The following is an 11,129-nucleotide window of genomic DNA, read 5'->3' on the forward strand; positions in this document are numbered from 1 at the left end:
ACAACACTGGACTCTACCCACACACACTGGACTCTTACCCACACACATGGACTCTACCCACACACACTGGACTTACCCACCACACACTGGACTCTACCCACACACACTGGACTTACCACACAACACTGGACTCTACCCACACACACTGGACTCTAACCCACACAACACTGGACTCTACCCACACACACTGGACTCTACCCACACAACACTGGACTCTACCCACCACACACTGGACTCTACCCACACACACACTGGACTCTACCCACACACACTGGACTCTACCCACACACCATCTCTCTCTGGCTGTTTAAAGGCACAGTCAACTTAGTGTATGTAATCTTCTGACCCACTGGAATTGTGATACAGTGAATTATAAGTGAAATAATCTGTCTGTAAACAATTACTTGTGTCATGCACAAAGTAGATGTCCTAACCGACTTGCCAAAACTATAGTTTGTTAACAAGAAATTTGTGGAGTGGTTGAAAAACGAGTTTTAATGACTCCAACCTAAGTGTATGTAAACTTCCGACTTCAACTGTATGTGTATTACACTCAGTGGTAAGTTAATTAGGTACACCACCACCACCAACTGTACGTGTAGGAACAAACAGACCCTAGAATTGACCTGGCCAGCAACTGAAATTGTCAACTGAAGTCAGAGTCTGTTAAGCGGTGGACAACAGACAGATTAATACTCACCTTGGAGGTCTGGGAGACTTCCTGGTAGCTAGAAGGTCTGTAGCACATCCTCTGGAAACGCTCAGTGTGGAAGTACCACCCTACAGAGTACACGCTACCACACACACAACGATATACAGTAAAGTAGTAACCTTAGCATGTTGTAACGCAGCCTGATAGCTCGACGGCCTATAATAAATCCTCTGGGATTTCTCCGTGTGGATGTCTCCCAGAAACAGCTCCTCAACCAGGTGATCCACGTTATGATGGAGGTACTGCTTCTCCACACGCTGCAGCTGCAGGGGGAGAAGAAGAAGGAAGAGGTGGAGGGGTTGGGGGGGAGGAGGAGGAGGAGGGGTTGGGGGGAGGAGAATAATTTAGTGTCCAATTTAGAAGAATGTCCAACAGGAATGTATTGTCTTCTACTTTGCCTTGGAAAGACACAGACAGGTTGGTGTGGTCTGAGCAGAGGGCAGCCATGCTGCAATGCCCCCTGGGTAGTTTCTAAAGGTCAAGTGCCTTGCTCAAGAACACAACAACTGGATATGGCATCTAGCTGCCAAACAGATTTAGTCTGGCGTGGGATTTGAACCGGCCACCTTCCGGTTAGGATCCCTCCTCACTAACCTGCAGCTCGTGCATGGAGAAGTTGAGCTCCCTGGAGCAGTCACAGCCGCTCTCTTCACTCCACAGCTCATAGTTTACATTGGGTTCCCATGGTGCTTTGCTCCTCACGGCGCCCCGACAGCTCCGGTTCAACCGCTGGTTCAGGTCTTTGGCCACGTCTGCACTGTGACACACCACCTGGGTAGTGGGATAGATACACATGTGTACTGTTAGAAGATCTCCACCACAATCACACACACACGACACACACACACATACACACACACACCACACACACACACACACATCACACACACACACACACACACACACACACCACACACACACAGCACACACACACACACACACACACGCACACACCAACACAACAGAGTCATGCTGGAAGACACACCCTCCTACCTGTGTGCGTGGAGCTGGTAGTCGCGCCTCTGTTCCTCCTCTGATTATCCAGGAGCCTGTCTGAGCCTCAGTCGTTCCCGGGCCACCAGGGTGTAGGTGGGGCTGGTGCAGTGGTTGTCCCTGTAGTAGAACTGGTTGGCCTGGAACGTGTTGTGGGGACGAACCCGGTACGACCGCGTCAGGAACTCTGGGCCAGGGCGCACCTCACAGCTGGAGACGGAGAGAGAGATGGATGGGAGAGCGAGTTAGAGAGAGGTGGATGGGGACAGGACTTAGAGAGAGGCGATGGGGAAGGACTTGAGAGAGGTGGATTGGGAGAACGGGCACTTGAGGAGAGAGGGGAGCACAGGACTTAGAGAGAGTGGATGGGACAGGACTTTAGAGAGAGTGGGATGGGGACAGGACTTAGAGGAGAGCGGATGGGGACAGTGATTAGAGGAGAGGATGGATGGGGAGCCAGGATTAAGAGAGAGGATGGGGACAGGACTTGAGAGGTAGGCGGATGGACCGGACTTAGAAGAGGTGAGTTGACAGACTTGAGAGAGGTATGGGACAAGACTTAGAGAGAGATGGATGACAACTTAAAGAAGGTGGATGGGGTACAGGACTTAAGAGAGTTGATGGGGACAGGACTTACGAGATGAGGAGTGGGGACAGGGATTTAGAGAGAGGTGGATGGGGACAGGACTTAGGAGAGAGTGGGATGGGTGAAAGGATTTAGAGAGAGGTGGGTGGCCGACAGACTTAGAGAGAGATGGATGGAGACAGGACTTAGAGGACCAACTGCGGCATCGGGCGCCCCCCGCGACAGGACTTACGAGCACGAGCGCTGGATGGGGGACAGGACTTAGAGAGAGTGTGGATGGGCCGACGCAGGACTCGAAGTAAGGAGGTGTTATGGCGGGAAGGGCACTTACGAGAGAGGTGGATGGGGACCATGGACTTAGAGAGAGGTGGATTAGGAAGGAATTAGTGAGTAGGCCTGGATTGGAGCAGTGAATTTTCAAAGACACGGATGAACTTAAGGAGAGGTGGATGGGGACAGGGGACTAGAGAGAGGGTGATGGGGGACAGGACTTAGAGAGAGGTGGGATAGGGTGACAGTCTTAGAGAGAGGTGGATGGGGTGTCGACAGGACTTAGAAGCAGAGGTGGAATGGGGACAGGAGCTTTAGATGAGAGGTGGAGTAGGGACAAGGGACTATAGAGGAGTGATGAGGAGAGGAGTTAGAAGAGGTGGATGGGGAACAGGACTTAGAGAGAGGTGATGGGGACAGGACTTAGAGATGAGAGATGGAGTGGGCAGGACCTTAGAGAGGTGGATGGTGACAGGACTTAGAGAGAAGAAGGGATGGGGACAGGACTTAGAGAGAGGCGGATGGAGGACAGACTAGAGAGGTAGAGAGAGGGGATGGGGGACAGGACTTAGAGATGAGATGGAATGATGGGGAAACAGGATTAGAGGAGATGGTGGATGGGGACAGGACTTTAGAGGAGTTGGATGGGACCTAGGACTTTAGAGAGAGGTAGGGGGCAGCGTATTGAGGAGTGGGCGGACAAGGACTTAGGAGAGCGGTGATGGGGACAGGATTGAGAGAGAGGGGGAATGGGGACAGGACTTAGAGAGAGGTGGAGTGTGGGGACAGGACTTAGAAAGGAGGGGAAGGCTTGGAGAGGGGGGGACAGGACTTAGAGAGATTGAGGATGGGGACAGGACTTAGAGGAGAGGGATGGGACAGGACTAGAAGAGAGGTGGGATAGGGGGGACAGCGACTCTAGAGAGAGCGTGGATGGGTTGACCAGGACTTTGTAGAGAGAGGTGGATGGGGGGACAGGACTTTAATAGGATGGACGAATTGGAGAGTGGATGGGGACAGTGACTTAGAGAGAGGTGGATGGTATGGGGACAGGAACTTATGAGAGAGGTGCGGATGGGGACAGGATTAGAGAGAGGTGATGTGGGACAGGGGACTTAGAGAGAGGTCGGATAGGGGACAGGACTTAGAGAGAGGTGGATGTGACAGGACTTAGAGAGAGGTGGATGGGGACAGACTTAGAGAGGGATGGATGGGACAGGACTTTAGAGAGAGAGGAGGGGATGGGGACAGGACTTAGAGAGAGGTGGTGGGACAGGACTTAGAGAGAGGGGATGGGACAGGACTTAGAGAGAGGTGGATGGGGACAGGACTTAGAGAGAGGGGATGGGGACAGGACTTAGAGAGAGGCGGATGGGACAGGACTTAGACGAGAGGTGGATGGGGACAGGACTTAGAGAGAGGGATGGGGACAGGACTTAGAGAGAGGCGATTGGGACGAAGACTTAGAGAGAGGTGGATGGGACAGGACTTAGAGAGAGGTGGATGGGACAGGACTTAGAGAGGGTGGATGGGGACAGGACTTAGAGAGAGGTGAGGGGACAGGACTTGAGAGAGTGGATGGGGACAGACTTAGAGAGAGGGGAGTGGGGACAGGACTTAGAGAGAGGTGGATGGACAGGACTAGAGAGAGAGGTGGACTGGGGAGACAGGACTTAGAGAGAGGTGGATGGGGACAGGACTTAGAGAGAGGTGATGGGAGACAGGACTTAGAGAGAGGTGGATGGGGACAGGACTTAGAGAGAGGTGGATGGGACAGGACTCTAGAGAGAGGTGGATAGGGATTGAGAAGGGTGTGACAGGACTTAGAGAGAGGTGGTGGACGCTGGGAGAGGCCAAGGGACACTTTGAGAGAGGTGATGGGGGACAGGACCTTTAAGCAGAGAGGGGATTGGAGTCGACTTAGGCAGACTTGGTCGGCGAGACAACGACTTGAGAGAGATCGTGAGCATGGGACAGGCACTAGAGAGAGCGTGGATAGTGGACAGGACTTAGAGAGAGGTGGATGGGACGACTTGAGAGGTGAAGGACTTTAAGAGCGAGGTGGGCATGGTACCCAGGAGACGCTTTGAGAGATGAGTGTGGATGGGGGACAGGACTTAAGAGAGAGGGGGCATGGGGACCCAGGACTTTTACGTGAGGGTGTGTGTTTTCCAAAGTAAACATCATACCTGATTCTTTCCACATGTCTGAGTTATCTCCCCAGACAGGAAAGTTGTAATCTGGTGGATGACGGGAAATTTCAGTCAAAAGTCAAAGGAAAATGTGCCTTGTCTACAACGCATCTTTGATGGAATTTCCGGCGGGCGCAATATGCACTGTATGTTGCGTTAAGGTCGGGTGTTAGGGGTTAGGGTTGAGGGTTAAGGGTTGAGCGCTAGGTAGGTTGGAGTCTAGGGTTGGGAATTAGAGTTAGGGTTGGGATTAGGATTAGGAATTAGAGTTTTGGGTTAGCGTTGAGGCTTAGGGTTAGGATTAGTGTGGGTTAGGATTAGAGTTAGTTTTAAGAGTAGAGTTAGGGTTGAGCCTAGGGTTGGGCCTGGTTTAGTCCGTACCTGGTGGAGACCAGTGGCCCTCTATGTTTGCGGGCATCTGGACGGGTGATCCCCGGGGCCCCGTGGTGAGAGATGCTTCAACATGTGTTGACATGGGAAGTGTTTAGCAGGACGACCAAACGTCTTCTCCTCCCAGGGACAAGCACCGGCGATTGGAGCGGCCTCTGCTGGGGGAGTACGTGGTGGGACGAACGCCTCAGTCCATCTAAATGGAAGACAATAGGTTACAAACCCTCAGTCCAACCTAATGGGAAGACATAGGAGAACTAGGTTTACAAAACCTCAGTCCATCACCTAATGGAGCACAATAGAGGACACGTAGTGTTACCAAACCCTCAGTCCATCCTAATGGTGAGAGACATAGAGACATATAGTTAATTAAACCCCTCAGTCCAACCTAATGACAACCGAAGACAATAGGTTACAAACCCTCAGCTCCAACCTAATCGGAGACAACTAGAGACATCAGTTACAAACCCTCAGTCCAAACTTAAGGCAAAACAATAGAGACAAAATAGGTTAGCTAGGTACAATAGTACCCTCAAGCTCAGTCCAACTAATGAGAGACCACCTAGAGAACCTAAGGTTCAAACCGCTAGTCTCACCTATGCGGAAGCAAATACGAGAACAATAGGTTTAACAAACCTCAGTTCCAACCACTAATCGGAGACCAATAGAAGACAAAGGTTACAAACACCTCAAGTTCCAACCTAATGGAAAGACAATAGATGAACACTAGGTTACAACCTCAGCAAAGAGTTCAACCTAATGGATAGACAATAGAGACACTAGGTTTACAAACCTAAGGCGTGTCCGGTTGTTTCCTGTCTTCGCTGTTGTTCTTTTGTATGTCCTCGTGTACCGTCCGTTATCTTCTCTTGTATGTTGCTCTTTGTCTCGTGTCTCTAATTGTCTCTCCTTAGGCTTTTGGCCTGAGGGTTTGGTACCTTAAGTGTCTTCTATCCTAGTCATTCCATCTCACTGAATTGTGACAGTACAGAATAGGAGATCGTACATAGGTTGATCAACACCTGGGCAGTCATAGTCTCCAATCATTGTTCGTGACAATTGCGCATTATGAGACATGATTGAGATGAGGCATTGGTTTCTGATAGATTAGCAGACACGCTACAGTTCGAACTACATGCTATGGAGAATTGGTCATCTAATGCACAGAGTTTTAGCACTAGGTTAGGGAACTCGCTTCTAGGGTTTTGCATACCCATAACTGATGAAGAGCATAGTCATAAGTAGTACTAGTCTTCCACTTTGTACCCGGTGTGTGACTAGTTAGGGTCATTCTTGTAACCACCTTCAGTGTCTTGCTATGTCTACCTCGAACTATGCGTTATTTAGACTAGAGTATGATGACGGGGACTGAAGGGTTTGTATGTTGTCTTGAGGCGTTACAACACTAACGTGATACCTCTAGGCGGTGATCACATACCTAAATGTAATGGTCTTAAGCTTTACTAGGATAGATGTGGACATCAGGAGGTGTCGGTTAGCAGGCAACCGATTTAGCAGACCTAGGATGATTGTTCTCCTCATATATTGGCTCATCGAAATGGAAGTACGGAATCTGATGACGACTAGGGACTTACTCGGTCCTCTGTGCATCAGGGGGGAGCTGTCGCCGAAGTACAATTCAGATCTCTAACTTTGATTGTGGACTTGAGCGACGACAATATAAGTAGGAACAATAGAGTATCAAATAATATATAGGGGACATGTGGTATCACACGGCTAGCTGCAGCCACTAAATGGGAGACATATAGAGACCATAGAAAAAATGATATACTCTCTTTAGGAAGAATTAGGGCTTAGCAACCTTTGTTCAGAATTCCAGGCAAGCGTATATGGTAATAAGTAGCGTACAGCTTGAGACGTAGCTAGGTCTCAACTAGCATCGATACACTTGATGTGGACTGATTGGGTTCTTTCGTGACTAAACTTGACTTCAGGGAATTATGGACTTGGGGTAGGCTTTGTTAAACCGCTTTTAGTTGTTCTCTCGTGAGTTCGTGGGAAAGTTCAGTCACCCAAAGGAGGGTCAGTCGATAACTTAGAACAGGGTTAACGTCGTTTGGGGTTGATATAAAAGTTGTAGGCGTTGTCTCTGCAACCGTAAATAGTGATAATTGGGAGCCAAATTTAGCGGTATTGAGGAGGTGAATAGGAGGCGTATGCGGATTCGTACCGGCAGGAGTAGATAATAATGGAGCATGTAAGTGGCAATGTACATCATAAAAATCACTTCTGGTTAGATTCACAAACTTGCATAGGACTGGCAACGGTTCATCATGAGAGAATGGAGAGGACAGAGTGGTACAGGAAATGGATTAGATAGCTTACATTAATTGGAAGGTAAGGAATGATGAAGGAGGTGTGGCTGAGCAGCTACGAGGAATGTTTCTTAGTGGGTTAATGCAGAAAACATGACCGACGAAGGGATTGAGGAGAGGGGACGTACTGGTTTAGTGATGGAACGCGACGGAAACGGGGCCGAATGGGGCAATTTATGACAAATGAGGGTCCCGTTGAGGGATGTACGACCAGCTGAGCTCATGTTGAATTCAGTGAGTGTAAGACAACTGTGTCTATCTTAGTGTGAATTTCAGGCTACGGTGTTAAAGTGTGTTAGTGTAACTTGTAGAATTTTACGCATCCGTTAAGCATTGCTGGGTCTTTGTGAGTAAGTTCTGGTAAGCATAGTCAAACGGAGGTTTATCGTCATCGATGGAGGTCAAGGATTGAATTGAAACGTGAATAGGTGGCGTAACTCTCAGCAAGGTGGTGGATTGTTGCGGTTGTTCGGTGACTACCGAGGCTGTGAAAGGGCAGGACACGAACTGTTCATTAGGAATAGGGATACGGGTTTCACGACCAGGGACGGATCAGACCGAGTGATTTTAATCGGGTAAGTAACGGCGTAAGAAAGGTAATTGGTCCATGCAACAAGACTTGGTGAAGCGATTAGTTGTAAATTGGCTGTGTATAAAGATAGTTACATTCAGCTTAGATTACTGGTGTAGTCGGAGGATGGGCATTTTCTGCTAACAATTTCCGTCAAGTTGCGGTAGTTCAGGCGTCTTATGGTTGGATGGCCCAAAAGAGGAATAAGGGTGTCCGAAGGAGCCGGGGTAGGAGTGTGATGAATTTCTATCAGGAGTCGTTAGACAACCTGTCGTCGTCGGTTTACGAATGGAATATGTGAGTAAGAAGTATATAGAGGTTGGAGCATTGTAAGGCAAGTACTTGTAGATTCTCAGGATTGGGATGAGTAGGTCAGGTCGAGTACTAGCATGAGTAGGATGGTCGAACGATGCTGACAGAATCGCCTAGTGGATAGGTAGATACACTGTCAACCGCAAGTGTCAGATCATGTTTGAAAGGCACTTTCACACGGGCCTCGAAAACATCACGCGTCACCCATGATAGGCCCAACGATTGATAGGAGTGGGCGCTCAGACCGTAATGATTTTCATTCGTGAAGGAGACTGAGGGTACCGTTCCTTAGCACACCTTTAAGTGGTAAGCAGAGTGCGTACTTGACCCAGTAATTGCCTCGGAGGAGAGCGGGGCACCGACAATGGTCGCGGTTGAGGTGTGTCCATGGTGAGAACAAGGTCTGAATACCGTCGGGTCGTGAATGAGAGCCTTGAGGGCGAAAATCGGGAACAATGTAATCCGAAGAAAATCATTATTCATCTAAAAATCCTCTAAATCCTAAACCTACATCTAATCCTAGAATAACACGTTGATAAACCCTAGCCGTCCAAACTCTACCCCGACTAACTCTAATCCTAATTCCTAATCCGCAACCCGAGGGATAACTTCTATTCCAGGCGCAGGCACTAACTCCACCCTACCGCTGCCATTCAACCTAACGCCTCAACCTAACGCCTACCCGACCCTTACGCAACATACATGAACATTGGCGCGGAGATTCATCAAGATGCGTTGTAGACAAGCACATTTCTTTGTTGATTTTGACTGAACGAGCTGTCCAGCGTGTCTGTTTACCACCAGATTCCACTGGTTCTGTCCTGGGGGGAGGATACTCAGACATGTGGGAAAGAATCGAAAGTATGGGAGGTTTACTTTGGAAAACAACCCCTAAAGTCCCTGTCCCCATCACTCGCTCTCGTAAGTCTGCTTGATGGGTCACTGGGTTGTCATGCATCCTCTAGTTCAAGCTCTTCTTGCGAAGAGGGAGTCACATGTCGTCCATCGGCACTCTCTCGTGGGAATTGCGTTAGGGCCAGGTCTCGATGTTGGTGTGCCCCATCCAACCGAGTCCATAACTGCAACTTATCGCTGGTTAGAAAATGTCATCAGAAGATAGATTGAATAGAACCCCATAGGGTAGTGAAAACCCCCTTGATCTCAGCGGCTTAGGGCTCTGGATAGACTATCGGATGGGTACGAAGTCCTTAGTCCGCTAGGTCTAATCCCGACCAGGTCGTCTTGCTAAATGTTGGACGGGACTAAGGGTGTTTCCGCCTATAGGCGCTACTTCTCTCTAAGTACCCGCTTTGTTTTTTTTGGCGGCACGATATGGTCTTAGCGTAGAATGATAATAAGAAGGTTAGCCACCTAACTTGTGCTCTAGGAAGGCTAAGTTATTAGGTTAGACGGTAAGAGATAAAATAGTAAGGAGAAGAGAAAGAGGTCTGCAAAGAATCAAGATTGTTCGTGTAATATGTGACAACGGTAAGGTGCTTGGACGCAAGCCTAGGGTCAGGTTGAACTTGAATCCGAGTCTCGTGGGCTTGACAGGCTTCGCGCTACTCGTGTGCCAGGGTTTGCTATCGGTGGGTGATCAAATTGCATGGCGTAGCAGGTACCGGTGATGACTTTAAGTTAGTAAATAATAGTTTCTCATGTGGTGTGTTAACAAAGCACAGTTAGCACCTCTGTGTTCTGGGCTAATGATGTTCTACATCGACCTAGTGGCAGAATTTCTCGCCGTTAGTCCCACCTCTTCCACTATGTTCTAGAGTTCGCTGTCCGATCGCCAGAAGCAGAGCGCACTATTAGTTTAGGAGGGTTTCAGTAATTGGATGCGGTAAAAAATATAAGCTGAACTGAAGTAGAAATGCATGCGTTGAAGAGGGCAAGAGAGACCAAGGTGTAGGCATCGAATGGCGCAATAAATTGGTGGAACAGCATTGGTGTGCTAGCTGTATGGTTATGTCTCACTTGCAAGATAGAGTAGTCATGTTATTATTTGAGATGTGAATAATGGGTGATGTAAGGAACTGATTACCAAGAATTGATTGAGGATGTGGTCAAAAGGCCCCAAGTACATGAAGTGGAGGGTTTCGAACTTCTAGGAGTTCGTGGGCTGTTAGGAGAGTAAGGAAGCTGATGATAATCGATTAGAAGGAATGGGGCAGTTCTTTGTATTCATCAAGGCAGGAGATTAGAGGTAGGAACCGGCACGGTCTGATATGTAAGAGACAAGAAGTCGAATTGATATGCGGCAAGAGAAGCGTGTGAATCGTATAGTAGTTCAGTGGCTCACATCGGATTAACAGATATAAATGAATCGTCGAAGAGGACTGAGTTTGAAGTTTAAAGATTTAGGGATAGTGCAGGTGCATTAACGTTAGAAGCGGCATGCTGGCGCCATCGTGGCTGCGTGTTGTGGTGAAGGATAGGGAGCTCTTTCTATAGGCAGGTATTTCGTTGACACAATGCAAGCGCTTTAACACACTGGCCCATCCTACAGTCCTGGTCCCAATACCGAATAGAGCTGAATCATCGAACTGGCTTTAAGGCGCCGGCGCTCGTGTGTCAGAGTGTGGAGAGGAAGCCCCTTGGCGGAACTGAGTTTACCTCTCTACACTGCAGTACAATTCCGTAACTAATAAGACAATCAGGAGTACTGTTTGGGGATACCGAGGTCTTACGCTGTTACACCAGTACCATACGAATGTTACAATCCTGATTTGAAGAGTACATAGAGTTGACAGCTCTGAGGCTGTAC

At 48.7% G+C, this 11,129-nt stretch overlaps 1 protein-coding gene across 1 annotated transcript in view; it reads right to left on the reverse strand.

Annotated features, from left to right (window-relative positions):
* Window positions 1-2,644, reverse strand: part of LOC112071429 (protein APCDD1-like) — an 8,676-nt gene extending 6,032 nt beyond the window's left edge. The window contains exons 1-4 of the mRNA XM_070439386.1: window positions 2,490-2,644; window positions 1,762-1,915; window positions 1,307-1,483; window positions 832-975 (exon numbers count right to left, since the gene is read on the reverse strand). Coding sequence (XP_070295487.1) covers window positions 832-975; window positions 1,307-1,483; window positions 1,762-1,915; window positions 2,490-2,644 — 630 coding nt within the window. The remainder of the gene's footprint in view (window positions 1-831; window positions 976-1,306; window positions 1,484-1,761; window positions 1,916-2,489) is intronic.
* Between the last annotated feature and the right edge of the window lie 8,485 nt (window positions 2,645-11,129).

This window comes from Salvelinus sp. IW2-2015, unplaced genomic scaffold (assembly GCF_002910315.2).
Source record: "Salvelinus sp. IW2-2015 unplaced genomic scaffold, ASM291031v2 Un_scaffold1613, whole genome shotgun sequence".
Lineage (NCBI taxonomy): Eukaryota > Metazoa > Chordata > Actinopteri > Salmoniformes > Salmonidae > Salvelinus > Salvelinus sp. IW2-2015.